At 49.6% G+C, this 19,476-nt stretch overlaps 3 protein-coding genes across 5 annotated transcripts in view; 2 read left to right on the top strand and 1 right to left on the bottom strand.

The window, feature by feature from the left end:
* ADAM19 (ADAM metallopeptidase domain 19) overlaps positions 1 to 8,799 on the top strand; it is a 36,013-nt gene extending 27,214 nt beyond the window's left edge. For both annotated transcript variants that reach the window (XM_054217086.1, XM_054217088.1), the window contains exons 18-23: positions 657 to 765; positions 868 to 1,003; positions 1,233 to 1,299; positions 1,845 to 2,060; positions 5,428 to 5,574; positions 6,360 to 8,799. In XM_054217086.1, coding sequence (XP_054073061.1) covers positions 657 to 765; positions 868 to 1,003; positions 1,233 to 1,299; positions 1,845 to 2,060; positions 5,428 to 5,574; positions 6,360 to 6,434 — 750 coding nt within the window. In that variant the 3' untranslated portion in view covers positions 6,435 to 8,799. The remainder of the gene's footprint in view (positions 1 to 656; positions 766 to 867; positions 1,004 to 1,232; positions 1,300 to 1,844; positions 2,061 to 5,427; positions 5,575 to 6,359) is intronic.
* Positions 6,521 to 18,567, bottom strand: NIPAL4 (NIPA like domain containing 4). 2 transcript variants are annotated; one of them, XM_054217090.1, is made up of 7 exons: positions 18,351 to 18,567; positions 16,433 to 16,681; positions 13,844 to 13,900; positions 12,750 to 12,840; positions 11,532 to 11,692; positions 10,849 to 11,432; positions 6,521 to 10,426 (listed from the first exon to the last, which is right to left on the bottom strand). In XM_054217090.1, exons 1-7 carry the CDS (start codon positions 18,385 to 18,387, stop codon positions 10,415 to 10,417), a joined length of 1,191 nt encoding a protein of 396 aa, XP_054073065.1. In that variant the 5' UTR covers positions 18,388 to 18,567; the 3' UTR covers positions 6,521 to 10,414. The 2 variants fall into 2 exon arrangements, with proteins under 2 accessions (XP_054073065.1, XP_054073064.1); XM_054217089.1 differs by lacking the exon at positions 6,521 to 10,426 and having other exon boundaries at positions 10,433 to 11,432.
* A 2-nt stretch (positions 18,568 to 18,569) lies between these two features.
* FNDC9 (fibronectin type III domain containing 9) overlaps positions 18,570 to 19,476 on the top strand; it is a 29,870-nt gene continuing 28,963 nt past the window's right edge. The window contains exon 1 of the mRNA XM_054217091.1: positions 18,570 to 18,676. Coding sequence (XP_054073066.1) covers positions 18,660 to 18,676 — 17 coding nt within the window. The 5' untranslated portion in view covers positions 18,570 to 18,659. The remainder of the gene's footprint in view (positions 18,677 to 19,476) is intronic.

The following is a 19,476-nucleotide window of genomic DNA, read 5'->3' on the forward strand; positions in this document are numbered from 1 at the left end:
GGGGCAGCTTGCGATGTACCCGTGACGTACCCGACAAGGAGAGGGACCCACCTGCTCTTTCATTCCCAGTCTGCTTCCTCTCTTATGGTCCGCGAAGCTGTAGGAAGTGCTTGTCAGCTATTCCACAGAATCAAATTAAATGCTACAATTGGCACAGGACATCCCTAGTCAGAGGGATGAATCGGAATCAGATCGGAATCACAGGACGTCCCTAATCAGAGGGATGAATCCACAGAATCATCCCTCCCTCTACCTAGATGATAAAACAAATAGCGATGGCCGAACAATAAACCTAAACAGTAAGAAATCTTCACTGGAGGGAAGGGAAGATTTTACCTTCACTGGATGGAAGGGAAGTGTCCTTCGGTTTAGAGATAAGAACAAGAGAAAGGAATTTTAAAATGCTGCTCCTCTCCTGAATCTAGGTTAGTGGCACGTCAGCTGAAGAACCCTTGTCTTTTGGAGAAAGAGAGAATTTCTGAGGAAATAAAAGGCACTTTCACTCCCTGAAAAGAAAGTGTTTCCAGGCACTTCCCTCCCTGTTTATGCCAATAAGAGTTTCTGCTGTAGTGTTTTATCCAGCAAGGGCTTAATTCTTTTTAGCTTGCATAGTCTTTAGGAGCTGGCGCTAAAGTCTCTGAGTCTTCCTGCTGCAGGTCTGCAATAACAACAAGAACTGCCACTGCAACCAGGGGTGGGCCCCCCCGTTTTGCAACAAGCCGGGGAGGGGAGGAAGCTTGGACAGCGGCCCCCCCATGCCCGAAGGTGAGTGGGACCAGCTCTACTGTGGTGGCACTTCAGAAGGACTTGAGTTAGAGTGGGAGCAGAGAGTTTTCCATTTAACTAACTCTGCTTTCTTGCCCTCAGGCCCTTCAGTGGTGGTGATAACTCTCGCAATCCTGGCTCCCGTTCTCCTTCTCATTGGATTCGTGTTTTTATTCTATTATCTGAAATGCTGGAATAAATTTGCCATCTGTTCTCTGAAGAAGACCCCGCAGTTCAGGTAAATTGTCAGTGCTGTGCCTTGTCTGCTTGCATCCACCCCCTTTCGGTGTCAGAACAGAGGAGAAACTGCAAAGGCTGCGAGGAATATAACTAAATGGGTTTGTTGGTACCGTTAGTATTCGCTTCTCATTTTTTGATTTCAGTTAAAATATAATGGAAAATACAGCAAAGAAAAAGGAGAAAAACATATCAAGGAAATAACACTCTCTTCTTTCTCCCATTGTCAGTGACGCCTCTGGAAATGGGCACGCAAACCCTGCCTTCAAGTTGAAAACCCCCCAGGAGCAGAGGAAGGTAGGGGCAAGGTCATCTTCCAGCTCCCCGGGGAGAGATGCAGCCACCAAGATGTGGGATGTGGTTCCCTCTCCCACTGCAGCTGGGGACTGGTTTTATCAAAGGATGGGAAAAGCAGACATCACCCGTGGCTGAAAGTCAGTGGGGGCTGAATGTAGTATCTATTTTTAGCCATTTTCTTAAAGGCAGGAGCCTGGATTTGACCAGGCCTGTGTGGCTGCTTGTCTCTCTCGATAGATCCTCTTCTGTCACATCCCCCTCTCAGAACTGTAGAAATTGCAAACCCCGGGTTTATTTGTAAGCGTCACTTATAACACTAATGCCTGAGTTACTCTGTTCCCGTTTCTGCCTCATGATCCCAAATTGTCCCAGTCTATCTAATCAACGCCTACTTGACGTATACAACACATACTGGTGTTGCAGGCGATATTTTCTACTGTGTGGCTCATAGAACTCATGTAGATCCTCAAAAGTGTAGCAGAGAGCGAAAAGGTGGTTTGAAGTAGAAATACCTAACTCTGGGAACTTGTGGGTCTTCTGCACAGGTGATTGGCTTCCCTGAAATCCCATCAAAACCTCCTCCTCAGCAAGCTCCAGGACTCCAAAGAAACACCCAGCAGCCCCCTTCCTTCTCCACTGGCCACAGCTGCGGCGTGGGGCAGCCCCCCAGGCCAGCGCAGCCGGCACCTGCAAAGGACGGTTCCCGGCGGACACCCCCAAGCCGGCCAGCACCTCCTGCTCCCAAACCCCCCGTCTCTCAGGTACGGAGTCGTGCCGCTGTCCCGCAGATGCCGTTCGATGGGAGGCTTGTTCTGAGTGAGGCCGGTGAATTCTCTTTAACCCGGGGGGACGTAGGAATTGCCGTGCTCACAGGCTCTTGCTCCATCTCGCCACAGGACAGTTACTGGTGGTCGTCCTTGTTTGGTAGTGTAGCTGACAATGACCGTGTTGGACGCTAGCACACACAGTTATTTTTCATTCAGGTCACCTGATACCTCTGCCCTGGAGTCAGGTAGCTTGGATCACAAAACAGCGTTGACTTTACCAAAGTCATCTTAGCTGGGGAAGAGAATGCTCTGGGGAGATGTTATAGCTTCTTCCAGTACCTGACTTCCAGTACCTGAAGGGGGCCTACAGGAAAGATGGGGAGGGACTCTATCAGGGAGAGTAGCGATAGGATGAGGGGTAATGGTTTTAAACTGAAAGAGGGGAGATTTAGGTTAGATATTAGGAAGAAATTCTTTGCCGTGAGGGTGGTGAGCCCCTGGCCCAGGTTGCCCAGGGAAGCTGTGGCTGCCCCATCCCTGGAGGGGTTCAAGGCCAGGCTGGATGGGGCCCTGAGCAACCTGATGTAGTGGGAGATGTCCCTGCCCAGGGCAGGGGGGTTGGAACTAGGTGTTCTTTAAGGTCCCTTCCAACTCTAACCATTCTGTGATTCTATGATCTAAATGTTTTTTAGCTGCAAATCAAATAGATGAATTGCTAGGAATGAAAGGACAGTACAGATTTTTCCCTAAGCAAGCCTAGCATAGCTCCTCCTACCGTTGCATGTATTTTATCTCCTGCAGACAAGCCCTTCAGAGATTACCAGTGAGTGATAAGTCTGAGGTTCAGTACTGAGCACAGGATCTCCATTCCTTGGGATGATCCCCCAGATATCTTGCATTTGACCATTCGTGGCTAAAGCCTTGGGAGCCTCAGACAAATGTTGATGCGGAGCAGAGATGGGATTTATAACATGTTGCATAGGAAACACTAGACTTAACCCAGACTGACCACATCTTATGTGAGCATCCTAGCCACGAGGTTATTTTGAGGGTTATAAAGAAAGGATATTGATTTACTTCTCTTGCTGGCAGTTTCGTTCTAAGCTTAGTACAGACCCCACATTCACATGGAAAAGACGGCAAATCACTCAGACTGACTTAAACCCATTTTACCAAAATATTCCCCCGCTAGCTTTATTAGGTTAGGGCCAGCAAAGAAGCGAAGGGCTCAGTTACCGGGGGTAGCAGGAGGCTGGCTCCCAGGCAGTCTCTCTCTGAAGGACGCAGAGGAAAACAAACCCAAAATATTTTAGTGAATGGGATTTGTTTCTAGCTCCTTTGTTCCTGTGAACAGCCGGCACTTCAGCAGGAAAGAAAACTGAAACAAAAGCCGGAAGCTGACTGTAGTCAATATGGAATAGGTATCCTTCCCAGCTGGTTGTTGACAAGTTCCCCACAGTCTCCATTGTGTTCCCTCCCTGGTGCATCCAGTCTCTTTATCTCAGTCGGACCTATTAGATGGCACACTTTTCCTAGGATTTCCAAAAGAAGCCTTGCCTTTTCTGGGTTGGAGGAGAGCCACGAGATGTAGAAGGTACAGGGGAAATAATTAATTTCATTGTTTGCTGGTGTCAGTGTCCTTCCTAGACGTTTGCAGTATCTGCCAGATTTGCTCTCTTGCTGTTCCTATGGGAGCTCTTTGGACCCGGCGGTCGGTGGGATTTGGTCTGCCTTGTCTTTCCTTCAGCCACAGGAACAGCAATAAATCCCCAAGCATGGGCTGATGCAGCCGTCGAGCGTTGCATTTATGTATAGTCTAGGGAGACTGCAGGGTTTTTGGGTGCCCTCCAAGTAGTGAGTGCAGCTGTGTTTATTAAATCAACACCTGTAAGCCAGCGACTTAGCGCAGAGACTAAGCAACAACCGGCAGTTAGTTCTTGTGTGGGTAACTCCTCCCCAGGGACATGCTTTATGCTGAAATTCACTAGATGAATGGAAAATATAATGCTCTGAGTATCCTATTAGGGACAGCTGTGCGCATAAACAAAGTAATAACTGGTTGTAGGCGGGTGCAGGGCCCCGTGTGCATGGGCACACATCTATACATGTATAGTACTCTGTACCGGGCGCTGGTGAGGCCTCACCTCGAGTGCTGTGTCCCGTTCTGGGCCCCTCTGTACAAGAGGGACGTTGAGGTGCTGGAGTGTGTCCAGAGGAGAGCTACCAGGCTGGTGAGGGGTCTGGAGACCAGGGCATACGAGGAGAGGCTGAGGGAGCTGGAGTTTAGCTTGGAGAAGAGGAGGCTGAGGGGAGACCTCATTGCCCTGCACAACTACCTGGAAGGAGGGTGGAGAGAGGTGGGGGTTGGCCTCTTCTCACAGGGGAATAATGACAAGACCAGAGGAAATGGGCTGAAGTTGCAGCAGGGGAGGTTTAGATTAGATATTCGGAAGAATTACTTTACTGAAAGAGTGGTCAGGCACTGGACCAGCCTGCCCAGGGAGGGGGTTGAGCCACCAGCCCTAGAGGTGTTTAAGAAACGTCTAGATGTGGCACTTCAGGGCATGCTCTGAAGGGCAGAGGTTGTAGGTCGTTGTTTTGTTTTGTTTTGTTTTTTTGGTGTATGTATAGTTGGGCTCGATGATCTCAAAGGTGCTTTCCAACCATGAAGATTCCATGATTCCGTTGAGGATTTACAGGCATTGTATGGGCAATCATGTTGCCAGCGTATGCATGTGAAACTTGCTTCCAACCTCAATTGCATCAATAACAGGGCTAATTAAAAGGCTCTGGAATATAGCTTCCCTATTACTTGCAAAATTCAAGGCTCAAAACTTCAGGATCCTTTAGTAGCCAGAATATGACGTGCTTGCAGCCTGCAGCTGAAAGGCAGAGGACGGTAACCCTCTTACCCGCTTTGGTTGTCCTCGCTTTGAAGGCAGCTGCCCAGCAGCCTAAAGCCAGTCTTCCTGAAACTTGATAGGTGAGAAGCTCTACCGTGTTGAAAACCACTAATCACTTGCCTAATGTGATAAGTAATAGCAGCAGCCGCCTGCCTTGGAGAGGAAGAGGTCTTTGCAAGCATGGTTTCGCCAGTACCCCTCCCGTCCTTTGTCTCAGGCAGGGGTGCTACAGGCTGAGTTGTGACTCCTGCCCGGTCTCTAAGGTTTCTCCTGTTTTTTGTCATGCAGCCATTAGGTTGTAATATCCCCGGGGCTAACTCCAAACCGGAGACATCGAGGTGTGCAGCTGCATACCAAATCTGCTGTCTCAGACTTACAGAAAATTAAAAATATTTTCTCTGATTTCAGGCATCTCTCCGGGCAGAGAATTCAAAACTGTTTTTTTTTTTCTTGCGTAGGATATCTCTAGGCCCCGGCCACCCCAAAGAGCTTTGCCAGCGAATCCCGTCCCAGCCAGACCCAGAGCCTGGCCGGGGAACGGCCCCCCCATCTCGCTGCCTCCTGCGCACCCCAGGGCCCCAGGGCGACTCCAGCCTGCGGCACAGGTAGGCACCGAGTGCGGTGATGGGAAGCACAGCAGCGTCCCCACAACACCGGGGAAAAAAACTACCCTGGAGCGAGTAACCTTGCTATCAGATGGCAAAACACCTTCATGCACAGCCCCAATGGGTGGGACGGGGTTGGTTGCCTTTATTGCAGGGGGCTCTTTTTTCAGCCGTTCCTTTATTAAGCATTTACTAGGTTGAGCAAAACAGTTAATTCAGTCCTCCACATCTCTGAGCAGTTCCTCAGGTAAAACATCTGGGTGAGCGGGGCTGAGCAACGAGGGCGTGTGGGACCCAGAACGGTTAGTGAAGAGTGGAGAAACAGGAAAGCCCACACAAAACTTGAGGATCCCAGCAAGGAACAGAAACCCGTCCAGCCTCTAGCCATGGCTAAGGGGATGCTTTTTCTGCAGGGACTGTTTCATGAAAGTGTCCTTAATAAGGACCGTTGATAAGGGACTTTGAGTTGCTGAGCTCAGCTGCCTGCAAGCTGGACCCCTTACCACGAAACACCTCCACTCCACACACCGCAGGTGCTGCCTCCAGCCAACCACATACTTGAGGCCAGCTGTAAAAAATGGAAAAAAACCTGTATGAACTTCATTGCGTGACTGGTGGAGAGCAGGAGAGTTTCCTGTGTGACACACTAAGGTGTGAATACGTGTTAATGGAGACAGGCTTCCCCTGGCCCTCTGTAATATCACCTCCAGGAGAAGGAGAGGGCAGCGTCTGCTCTTCATCAATGCTCACCCCTTTCTCTTTTCCTCGTTTTCCATCTCGTGCAGAATACCAGTGTCGGGACGGCTGGAGCAGCGAACATCTTGAAAGTGGGACAGCCGGGCTCCCGCGGGCACTCGTGAACCAGCTGTTCCCAGCTGGCTCTGACCTTCACAGGGTGAAGACTGGGTGGCCTTCATCACCCAAAAAACCGTTCACAGCCACAGACAGTGTCTCGGTTCCTCTCCTCTAACCTCACCCGTTTCCTGCGCGACTCAACAAGCTGCAGTCGGGCTTGGCCCGAGCGCCCCCGGGAACTGCGCCGGTACATGCCAAGCCGAACTCAACCCTCTCTGCTGATAGCCTTTTTCCATATAGGGATGACTTGTTTATACGGTATTTAAATATTATTGTGCAATATCCAATGCAGGGATGGGGTGATGGGGGCTTCACGTATTTTTTTTAACCAGTTATTTAAGTCTTACCAGGGAGTTGAAGCTGTGGGTGCAGGTGCTGGCCCTGGTGGGCTTTCATGTGAGACCCGTCCCTGTTGGCTTCCTCAGCCCATCCACACAGCTGCAGGAGCGTACGTTGGTGCTACACAGAAACCGCTGCCTCTTGGGAGAGCAGAAGGCAGCCGTTGATAACTTTCTTCAGCATATTCTCAGTTTACAGTGGGTGGAAAGCCAGACCGCAACAGGGAGCAAACCACGGAAATATTCCTGGTTAAAATAATCTGTGGGTCATTGGGGATTTTGATTAGCTTTAACAGAGTGGATTAATTCTTTTCCCCATATAACCATCTTCAGCAAGAGCGTTGCGACCTCCAGCACTCGCTGGTCTTGCCTCGGTGCTGTGAGACCCGACAGCGTCCCCAGCGTGGCCCGCGCGCTCTCACCCGTGTCGTTGGGACACAGTCAAGGTACGACAGGGAAACTCTGGCCGAGACAGAGAGCAAATGGCCAGAAGGAAGCTCAGCAAAAGGCAGTGCTGAAACCTCCTCTCCAGCATACGGTACCGTGGATAATCAGTAGACGCTTTGGCACGTGTGTCCTCAGGCTGCGGTCTGTGCTGAGCAGTAATTCAGCACGGGCTGTCTGCTCCCCATACCAGTGCGAAACCTACCTTAAAATTGCCCAGGTGGTAAAACAGCAGACATATTATTGCAAAACATGGTGCTTTTGTAGGGCAGCTCATTGACTCTGGGTTTTTTTTCTCCAGGACATGGATGGAGAGAGCTGTCTGTGTGCACTTTAAGCAGCTGATGGCTCTGACCCTGAGGGACCCTCCCTTATGAATTTGTGGGGTTTTTTTCTCCTAGTAGTTTGGGCTTTTGTACGTTTTTTCTCAGGATTTTAAATTAAGACCTTTTGTTACGCCAAACTTTTTTCTTTTTTTGTTTTCTTTTTTTTTTTTTTCCCCTTGAAATGATTTCCTAGGAGAACACAGGGAATTCTGGAGCTATGGTTGCAACAGCTCTGTTGTGTCTGATTTATTACGGGCAAATCCTATGTGATTGCTGCTGCACATGTGAGAAACTCTATTATTGGCATAAAGAAAAAAAAGTCTTGGCTGATGGTTCTCTTTCCCTGAGCTCTACTGATTAGAAAAAAACCAGATAAACCCTAAGCGCTCATTAAATTTGTAGTTATACGTAGCAGTATGTCTGTAGGATGACTTAAACCACAGTAGTTTTCACAACTTTACTACCTCTTTCTCCACAAGCAAACAGTACACAGGGTGCATCTTGAATTTCTGGTTGATTCTTCCTTACCTTGCTAATTTTGGACCTTTTCTTACTTTCTATTTGCCTGGAAAACAAACCAACCTAAAATGCTTCTCTCTGAAATGAGGGATGACAAGTGAAAGACATCAGCTTTCTAATCTTTACATGTCTTTTTCTACAGTTGGATTATGTTACGTATAAACGGCAGTGGAGCAGTAAGCTGGGCACATGCTGCACACACACTGCAGTAGCACAGATTCAACCACACGAACTCGATCTTGTATCTGAGCCCTCGCTGAAGGCAGCAGCATTACCTCTGCTACAACCCCTGACCTTTATCAAATGGCCACCAACAACCACTAAGAATATTTTCACTGCATTTCATGTATACGTGGGATTGAGCTTTTAAAAAATTCCCCTGGGTACACAGAGCTGGAGAGAACAACAGGATGTGCCCAGACTCTAATGGAAAATTTTAGTGCTGGAATATCATAAGTCTCCGAAAGGTGGTTTTAAGTAAGACCTTTTATATTTTTTATATGTGTGCAAGTTGAGTGAATAAGAATAGGGGAACTGCAGGAGGGCTAAAAGATGGTAAAACATGATTTTTTGGAAAGATGTTACTTGGGAGAACATATACCAAAATACATCTCACTTTCTCCTGTGTCCACATATTAATGGTTTACAATAATGCTCTCTGTGCATCTATGCAAATACTTGAAGAATGCAATTCATTGTGCCTTCTGCCTAGTTTTAATAAATTGTCAGTTGTCATTAACAAATATTCTGTCACTGTCTACTGTTTTAGTTCAAATCTTCGTTTTATATGTGGCATTTGTCCAGAGATGGCAGGATAGCTGGAGGGATGGCTTTTATAAAATGCAGTTCTAGGCAGTGAGAAGGACGAGTCCCGTTTACTGTCCGTTCCTAAAATAAAATGCATAAAGCATTATACCAATTAGGATGCCAAAACCGAAGCTGAAGTGAATTACTTGGATTATTTTCTGCTACCAAAGGAGGGCGCTGCTGTTTCGCTCACGCCCCAGATGCTCTTTCTGCCGTGCTGGGCTGTCCTTCAGCCTCCTGATCCTCTACGGCTACACCAATAACACCAGAGAAACCATTAAAAACTTTCAGATCCACCTGCAAGGTTTGGTGGTTGTTTTTTTTTTTTTAGAAAAAGCCTTTATTTCCCTTTCCACATTCCAAAAAAAAAAAAAAAAGTACTGAAATGTTATTTTAGTAAGAGATTAAATATTCCTCTCCCCCCTCCAACCCCAAGTTGCGTTTGCTCAGCCATGGCCAGACTCGGGTACAATCAGGTCAGCATCTCTGACAGCATCAGTGTGCGCTGTGGTCCAGGACTAACCCAGCCAGAGCTGCCTCCGGACGGAGCCAGCTTGGCAAAGCCGCCTCAGGCTTTGCCGCTCCTGGTTTGGGATTTGCTGTGAGCAAAAGCTGAGTCTCCCGGTGCTGTTAAGACCCAGCAGCAAGGTGGGAGAAACTTTTAACTGCGGTGATACTTCCTTTTTCACCTTCCAGCTCAAAATGTTATTTTTCCGATCCCTTCATCCTCACCACCGATACAAATCCAAGAGGGTTTTGAAGATGAGCTGTGAGCAAGAGCCCAGGTAACATCCATACTATATTAAGAGATGGAGAGGGGTGAACGGGACCGCTCTGGGATGAACTGCATCCCTACAGCTCTGCAGAGCATCACCCACTTAACGCCTGGTTGGCTTTTAACACGCAGTTTATACCTCCCTCTAAACAACAACAACAACAGAAAAGCTTTTGGGCTTACGTGATAGCAGGTCAGGTCATGCGGCTCAAAGAGCTGGGAGGCTCTCCAAGGCCAAGACATTTGCTAAGAAAAAAAAAAAAAAAAACAACCTTAAAATTTACAGCCGCTCACAGATGGTGGTGGTGCTTCTCCTGACACAGGGTTTACCCTGCCAGAGCTTCTCAGCCTGAGCAGGGGCTGCCCCTTGCTCGGGTGAGGTCTGGATCAGGCCCAGTGGCTTCACCAACCACGTCAACATGGCCTGGGCACCACAGCTGCTAAGGAAAAAATACCCCAAACAAACAAAAACCTATATAAAATTAAGTAACACTGTGCTGCAGGGAAATCCCTGCACCTCACAAAAAACAAAAGCTGAAAAAGATTTCTCTGCCACGGTCCTGTAAAAAACACTTCATGGCTTGGGTCCTGCCACTGAGCTTAAGTGAGCGCCTATTCCAAAATTCGCCACGGTTTGTCCATATTCACCAATATTCTTGTCCCATATTTGCAGAGCAAATAATTAAACATGGACGAGCAGAGTCTGAATAGCAGGTGTGCACCATTCAGTCCTTGTCTCTCGCCTCCGTTTGAGATACTGGTGTGTGTTTTAGAGTTCATGCGAGCGTCTAGAAAGGAAAAAAGAAAGACAAAAATCACTAATCAATGACTCAATCAGTGCCTGAAAATAAACACATTGCCGCCCGGGGGAAGGAGTGTATGAGTAAACATTAACCCTGCCAAGAAGAAGAGGTGGGAAGGGGCCTCAGAGAGGAGCTTTGTCCCCGGAGTATCTCATTTCAAGAGGATTTTCATTTTCAGTGGCTGCATGTGAGGATTAAACATGCCCGTTGCTGCCACACCATCACAAAGATCCAATCCAAAAGCCCAGAGAAAGATTTGGCTTGACTCTACCAAGCTTTGGATAAGACACTGCTGATTTTATTTTCTGCTTTTCCTTCTTTAAATTGCTCAATAGCATCTGGAATACTGACACCAACCCAACCTCCAGACCCTCACGTATAACGCGCTAGGTGTAGATCATGAATACTTTCGGTTTATCCTCTGGGGCGATGCTGGAGTTGTCCACCTCTATTAGGATGTTCTTGTCGTCTCGGGTGACTGGCACTTGCTGTCCACTCTGGAGGACTTCTGGTAGGTTTCCTAAGCTGACGTCCATGTCTTTGAAGGCATGGAGTAAAAACACCCCCAAAATGATGGTGAGGAAGCCACAAACTGTCCCAATGATGTCCACTACAGTCATGGTGACCCACTCCTTAAAGAGGATGATGGAAGTTGTGATGACGATGGTGGTGAACAGCACATAGTAGATGGGAAACACCAAAGAGGTGTTGAAAATGTCTAAAGACTTATTGAGGTAGTTAATTTGTGTGGTGATGGATGCCACCAGCGTGATGACTAAGATCCACGTCAGTGGGTGCTGCAGCACAGGCCGGCCAGCAAAGAAGCCCTTGATGGCAATACCCAGGCCCTTGACTGAGGACACGGAGAAGGCACCAATCACGGAGCAGATGGTGAGGTAGATGAGGATGTTGCTCTGGCCATAGCGGGGTGCGAGGTAGAAGATCAGGAGGAAGCAGACAGCCAAGAGGATCGCAGCATAAGCGAGGAAACCTGGAAGAGGGAGAGAAGCAACTCAAAACTGAGCGGTGGGCATGGGGGGGCAATATTCACTGCCCAGCCTCGAGAGAGAAAACGCGATCTCCTGTGTACCTGGCTCTTTCAGCTTAGAAGACATTTCATCCAGAGTGGTGACCTCCTCGTCCTCTGGGGCATGTATCACCATCACGGTGCTGCCCACGAGGCTGAGCATGCAGCCCAGCTTTCCCAGCAGGTTGAGCCGCTCTCCAAGCAAATAGGAAGACAAGATGGCACTGCATGGGGCAGAAAAAAGTGCTTTAAAGTCCTTTGAGGAAGGAAGAGTAGCTAAAATAAGGAAAAGAACACCTTCACGTGATACAAGGACACCAATTTGGAATAAATTTGTTGGATTCCAGTGTGTTAACACACAATCACATTGCATCTGCTGACAGCTGAGCCTGCGGAGAGGCAGGTGTGATCTACAGATCACAGCTCATGTATCAGCAAGGTGAAAAAATGCTCAATGTGTTAGCGCATCCTCAGAAATATTTTCAGGGTCTACAGATTCACTCGGGAGCTGCTGGGCATTAAGAAGCCTTTAGCGCCCAAAGAAATGACTTCAAGAACCAGTGTAACAGAGGAAAAAAGCCCAACCTAACAATGAAAGAGTTACATGAATTTTAACTAGATCGTCAGAACTATTAACCCCCAGAGAATATCTAGTTGTTGTGCATAAAACTTTGGGGCAAGACACCAGAGCAGTCCTAACTCTCAGCTTGCTTATGCATTTCACAGTCCTTCTATAAAACCTTCGGTACCTGGAGTCATGTGTTTTGATATTAATCTCCTTTTTAAAAATAAAAAAAAAATAAAACAGGGTTTCAGCCTTTTGGCAACAGACAAAAATATAAAAACACATCAGAGCACCCTAAAAGCTAGAAAATAAAAGGCAAATGAAAGACAGTTTAAAAACAAACCTGATGTTTTTGACCCTTTTAGATTTTTAGTACTGTTCACAACAAAAACAAAACAAAACAAAACACAAAACAAACCCACCTTGAACTGGCTAAAGAGCTGGATTAAGGGAGGAAGCAACACTGATATTTGCAATAATTTAACCCAAAGTGTATGGGACTGCTATCCACATGTAGCATTTCCAGAAGGGCATGCTACTTAATTCACGGGCTTCCAAATGATCCCAGAAAAGGACAACAACTGTTAGAAAACACTGAGACATTTTTTCCTTTAGGCAGAATAAATCATATTTGCATCACTTCAAGTCTTCCTATCTTGCAAGACAAACAGGCAAATAAAAAAAGGCAAGTTGCAAACTATAGTCAGATAAATCACCTTATGAGCACACTCAGAGCCCCCAGAGGCGTGACGATAGTTGCAGGAGCAAAGGCATAGGCGGCAAAGTTGGCAGCTTCCCCTCCGCCCACTAAACAAACACAAGAAAAATAAATACCAGTGAGTTACAGTACACTTTTTGTGTTTTCTCTTGCAGGTTTGCAAACTAGTAAGATGTTGGTTAGAGGGTGGGTTTTATCATGGGGGTTTCATGCTGCTGCTAAACAGGGACAGATAGTGGGTGAAAATTTCTCTGTTACAAATTAATGCAAGCAGAGAGGCATCTCTGGAGCCCTGCACCCACCTGGAGAAGGGCTGAGGGTACCAGGGCCTGGCCATGTCACAGCTGCCCATACTAACTCATCCGCCCCCCCAGCCCAGCCAGGCAGCTGCAGTGTGTCTGGGTGATTAACCGGGGGGTGGGCTGTTGTGGGAGCTGCTGGGAGGCTGCTCCTCACCTACAGAGTCTCCTTGGGGCTGCGGTGTCACCTTCTGGCTGGACGGTCCTTGTCCCTTGAGCAGTGAGTACTGTGTGCTTGCTTATGGGTTATGCAGCAGGAGCTGCAAGGGTGGAGCAAGGCGGGGGCACCTTGAGCTGCTGCGAGAGCCAGAAAAGACTGCTCTGAGAAACCCTCTGCTGCTCTTTGTACAGCTGTGAGTCCAATTTGAGAAGACACTGTAGTGTTGCAGCATGAAAAGAAAGATTTGAGGCTTGCTCTAAGGCAAAGCAAGCTTTGCTCAAGAAGGAGACAGCTACCAACGCCTCCTTGTTATCTCCCTTCTGCTGCGGCAGTAACCTCTCCCGGAGCCCCCAGGCATGCACGGGAGGCTGTCTGCCCTGTGCCTAGTATGCAAACCTGGCTTTTCATGCCTTTGATGGGGTAACACTGAGCTAGCAAGTCCTACCAGCCCTGCAGCAGGACGGCGAGGGAGATCCTGTGTGGCTCACTGCCTCCACTCTCCTTGAGGTACCTCTGCTGGAACTTGCCAGAAAAAAAGGCTTTAAGCCACTAGATGCTGGGCTCATTCCGCACCTGATTCACAGGGACAGACCCTGGAAAAGCTGCAAGGCCAGGGAAACAGCTTCTACTTACTGGTTAACAAGCCAGCCCACCAGAGCCAGTCCTTCAGGTAGCCGTGGCCTCCATCTCCTGGGGAAGGAAGCAAAGCACACAGGTGTGCAGGAGTTAACAACCATGTTCTTTGGGGTAAGAGATGAGAAACATCCCTTTGGAGAGGGATAAATTGCGAGGGGAAGAGCGTAACAAAGAAAACAGCCTGGAAGGACAGAATATGCAGACGTGCCATCCTACGTGGATTTATGTTGAGTCGAGGGATTAGCAGAAGCTCGCACTTGGGCCTGGACAACGCAAATACCATGAAAGCAGTGCTTAATTCTGGGTGCCAATGGGAATGGCACCTGCTGCCCCAAAGCCACGGAAGTTCTGGGCCTGGGGCCCTGCTGCAGCATGGACATTGGGGCTGCCCTTCAGCCTTGGGAGCTGTGGTCTTCCTTGCTGGTTCATTAGGGTGCATCATCCCCTAAACCCGGCGATAAACCCCGCAGCTGAGGTCCCATGGACTGGTCACCTTCCGTCTTGTGTGTTCCACTTGCCCGTTCGCTATGGGGCACTCCTGGAGCAGAAGGATGAAGGATGGCGGGGGCTGCTCCATGCTGGGTGCCCCCCACCCAAAGGCTGTCCCACCCTGGGACGTTGCCACCCTGCGTCCTGCCCATGGGGAGCCTGCGCTTCACCCGGCATTGCACCGGCTCGCTGTGGAGTCTCGCGCGTGGGCACTAAGGTAAGGCAATGAGTTTTTTCCAAACCTAGCTGAAGCGCGGGCTATAGCTATGAAAGATGAAGGCGGGGGGAAAAGCCGGTCGGTCGCTCTGTGCGGGCATGTGGTGCCTTGGTTGGTGTTGCCGTACGGTCGTGGTGAAGCGCCTGCGTCCTGTCCCAGAAGTTATCTGCGCCTTTTTGTACGTTGCTCTGTATTGTGGTTGTATCATGGAGCCTCAGCGGCAGCTGCCAGAAATGCTAACGTTAGCTTTATGTGGAACAGTCATCATGCGATGGAGCGTTTCTGATGAAAAATGACTCTTGGTGTTGGAACAACTTAATGAAAGAAAACGTGCATATAAATGAGGAAGAATGGCCATGCTGTGTGGGGAGCTAAGCCGGCTCTGGTCTTAACCCACGAGCTGTTAGACGTAAGGAGCTTGAGCCTGCTGGCATTGTGAACCCTGCTGTTACTGGGACAGAGAGACACCATGGTTTTGCTAAGTCTGACCTGACCGGAGCTGTCGGTTACAGCAGCGTTTGACCTGCCTTGGAGAAAAGTGGTGTGCTCAGATAGCAGGGGTGAAACATGGGGCTGAGAGATTAAAGGGTGAGATAGGGAAGAGGCGGACAGGAATTTGCTGGAATTTAGCCTCTTCTGGTTCCTCAAGTTCACAAGTGCTCCAGTTCAAATGTTATGCTTTGGTATTCCTTAGAAATTGCTGCGTTGGTCTGGTTTTTGTTTGTTTGTGGCTTCTTTTTTTTCCTCAACAACTCTTCTTGCCAGCTGCAATTTTCTGTCATTAATCTCTAATTCCTGGTTAAGCACCCTGAAAAACAGAGAGGGGTTTGCCCTCGTTTTACTCGCTTGGCTCTGTTGTGGGAGGAGTTCATGGAGGGAAGGGCATGAGAGACATCTACAGTTGAAACAATACTGATATTTCATTGTGCAAATATAAGGTGAAAAGCAAACCCATGGGGGTGCAGCAGTTGCGTGCAGCCAGCCTAATGGCAGGGGATGGGGACAGACCTGGGACTGGCCTGTGGCTCAGGTGCTGTTGGTAGCTTTGTTGCCCACTCGCTGGTTGACTCTGGACAGTCCCTTCATCTTTCCATGCCTCCGTGCCCTCATATGGGGACAGTGATACTAACTTCCTTTGTAAAATGATTTAAGAGTCGTTCCTAGGCCAGAACTGGGAAGCAGTAGTATTTTAATTATCATTATGTTGTTTTGTAGTTATGCAAGTAGGTCAGCTGCCAGGTAGGACTTACGCTGCTGCTAGAGCCAATGTTTGTAATGCTGATGGGATGCGTCCGATTCCACAATGCAATTCCGCTGTAGGCAGTGCTCCTCCACCATTTCCCATCCATACATACGTGCACATAAGCACATGCCTCGCCCCAACAGCTTGGTGCTAGAGGAAACTTATCTACACCTTGTTGAGCAACATACCTCAGACGTATCCTTTCTGAAAACCACTCGCAGCGACCAAACAGGTCGCAGGCGTACAGTCCTGCATGAATAAATGGCTCTGCTTCCTCCTGGCCTCACAGTTTCCCATGTCAGAGCTGTGATGGGCATGTATTGTTCTCCTGGTGGGTGCACATCTGATCACACAGTGCATGTGACTTGCTGTTTGCGGTGCAAGGCAGGGGAGCGCTGCTTTTAGCTGAGCCTTCCAGTGCAGGCCTCTGTAAATTAGCTCCTCAGCTCCAGCACAGCACTGCTCTCTGAGTCGCGCACACAAACACGCAGAAAAGCTCTGTCTTACATAGCTGATGGAAGGCTGCCACGTGCACCCAGAGGTGTTCCCTTGCCATACAAGCGCTGGAGTTTGGATGATGCATGTGGTTCTGGAAATTAGTGGACCTCCTCCCTCCTGCCCCCCACAAAAGCCTTACCTGCCCTGGTGCCCCCCTTCTCCACCAGCCGTAGCAGCCCCTTCTTCTTGAGGATGACGCTGCTTCCGATGAGGAAGCTGGAGAAGACAGCCAAGCCCAGACCAATGTAGAATCCATAGTTGCTTTCCAGCTGAGTTACCCAGAAGATATCCAAAGTCCCATTGTCCTGGACGGAGTCAGCTGGGTCAGCATCACTGATGACCTGGCACACGACGCGGTGGGAAAGGCACGAAAGGGTGACCAGAGACCCTGTGACACCACCACGGAGATAAAAAAGCAAATTACTGATACAGCTATCAACAGCGCCTCTGCTGTTTGGACTCATTCAGATGTCCCTCTGTGCAGTCACCCATCCTGTCACCCTAACAGCACATACCCACCCGCACTTAAAAACTCAGGACACCTCTTTACTCACACGTGGAAATGGCAGTGTCGAGTGACAGGTTTATGGAGTGCAGTTCAAGCAGCTTGTTGACACTGAATGCGTCTGCCAGTCTACACACTGAACTGGAAGGCCACAAGGACCACTATAATAATGTAACTTGAATTTCCACGCATCTATGCCAGAGTCTCTCCATCAAACTCCAATGTTTTGAACAGAGTTTGAACTATGCCTTATCGACACTCAGCCTTGTTGATTCAAAGGTTGTGGTGCCTTCCAGCCAACTAATCCTCTCATCCGCCAACTCGTCTGCAGCTTACAGCTTTGGGTTTGATGTGGAGCGATGCCAGGACTGTGTAACTGTGCATCTGTCCCAGCTCAGTGTGCCGAGCGGTGCCATGGGATCACTCGTAACACAGCTACAGGCTCGTCCCAGACCAAAGTTTCATCTATACACTGCCTTTACTGTCTAATGGTGTTATTCTACCCGTTTGCAGAGATCCTGCGTGCTCGTAAAGCACGCCAAGTCCTGCCAGTGTGGAAGGACTGAAAGCAGGCGCGGTTTTCTGCTGTTAAGACCAGAAGCACTAAGCCCCCGAGTCTCCAGCCGAGGTGTGTCGGTGTGTGTGGGTGGGAAAACTGCTGAGTTTCTTCCTACCCTCACGCTCCTACCGCACCCGGCGTGCCTTTCTATTGCAGTCTTCACTCCCAGCGCAGTAAAGACAGCGTGACTGTGGGGAACAGAACACCCAGGTGCAGTGTCACAAAAGTCCTTTTGTAGTAAAAGACTTTAATTTTCTGCCTGAACTCATGTAGGAATTACAGAGCAAGTATTTGTGCCTCTGCGAGCGTGGGTATGCAAGAGCTAAACTGCTCACAGCACTGGGCATGGGGCCCAACTTTGTCCTGAACCGAGAGACTGGCTTAGATCTTCTGCAGCTGCACCCCGTGTCCCCTGCACGTGTAGCTGAGGATTTGGATCCAAACTGGATCTAAACTTTTGCTAATGGAAAAAAATCCAATGAGTTTCCAAAGGCTTCCTAATAGGTTTCTTTTCTAAGGGGAAAAACACGCTTGATCGTAGAAATATTTCCTAGGGAAGGGCGGAGGGCATCTTGTCTCCTCGGCTGGGTAAAAGTCTCCGTGATGTGCTACTGGGCACAAGCGTAAGGCAGTGGGCTTGGGGTCGTTACCGACTGGATTTGGTAATCTTTAAAGGTAAAAAAAAAAATAAAAATAAACCTAGCTTCTCAGTGAGTGCTGGAAGCACTGACACAGCTCAGGCTGAGCGGGGCTTGTGGGGAAAAAGGCAGTTTTCCCAGTCCTACGCAGACTTCTAAAAAAAGGCAAAGAAGCCCCAAACCCAGAGAAGCAGAGCAGCGACAGAGCAGCCCCACAGCCGGCTGGGGGATGAGGCCGGGGGTGCGCTGGGGCTGCCCTCCCCTCCCTCCCCGGGACACCCCCCCCCCCCCCCCCCAACCTCTGCGGGGCCGGGCTGAGCCCCGGGGCCTGTCCCGCTCCCCCCGCAGCACCCACCGTTGCTGCAGCTGCTGTTGGCCCCCAGCGGCTCCATCTCCTTCGTCCTCCGGACGGCTCAGAGCATCCCGGCGCCGAGGGCAGGAGCCGGGGCTGGGCAGGGCCGGGCCGCCAGCACACCTTCCCGGCCGGCTCCTCCTCCGGGACGGGGCTGGGCTCCGCGCCCCTGGAAGCCGTGCGGGCTCCCCCGTCCCGTGTGTAAGCCCTTGTGCCCCAGTCCCGGCCGCCTGGCCCGGTGTCCCCCCCCCCCTCCCAGCCTTGCCCGGGGCTGGAGGGGGAGAAGGAGGAGGGTCCGGGTGGGTTCACCACATGGTGGAGAGCCGCAGGTGGGTTCAACAGCCCTTGCACAGACCCGGGATGAGGCCCCCCAGGCTCAGCCCGGGCAGGGGTTTCTCCTCCTGGAGTGGTTTTTCTTGCCGCAGTGGTTGGGAGCAGGAGGGAAGGGGAGAAGGGGCCGTGGAAGCCGGAGGCTGAGCTTCTGGTGAGATGGGGCGTGAGCCCGGTGGCGGTGGCCGAGCTGTGGGACCATGGGCATACATGGGTTGTGCGCGCTGCGGAGCCGGGGACTTTATATGTGTGCAGGGGATGGTGGAACAGAAAATAAACACGAGAAATTAAGTCCTGAACAGTGTTTGTACTCCTGAAGGTATCTCCTCTTACTAAAAGAGACTGTAACTGCAGTTAATATAGCAGGGAAACATTTCAGGAAGTGTCCTGTTGCTCGAAGCACTGGTGTTTATTATTCTTCGGTTAGTCCTATGGCTGTGTGCAGTAGGTTGTAGGACTGAAGGGGAAGGCTGGGGGGCTGAGAAACACACAGATGTCTAGGGAAGATGGATATATCCTGATGGAAGTGTGCGATGTGGGGTTCCCTGTGTCAGGTACTCGCTGGGCAAAGGCATATTCCATGCTGAAGGTCGGGCCAAATTTCCCTAATGATCCTTCCTGACTTTTAAGTTGTAGCGGGAAAGGCCAGGCTGCTGGCAAACGTGCATTTGAAAAAGGAATATCAACAAAAGACACGTGTACTGACAAGAGCACACTTGTGCTGTGAAATGTTGTGTTGCATGAGATCAGAAGCCCAGGATGCAGTTTTGCCATCAGCAGCTGTGATTTAAAACGTAGC

The sequence above is a fragment of the Rissa tridactyla genome, chromosome 11, assembly GCF_028500815.1.
Source record: "Rissa tridactyla isolate bRisTri1 chromosome 11, bRisTri1.patW.cur.20221130, whole genome shotgun sequence".
Taxonomy (NCBI): Eukaryota; Metazoa; Chordata; class Aves; order Charadriiformes; family Laridae; genus Rissa; species Rissa tridactyla.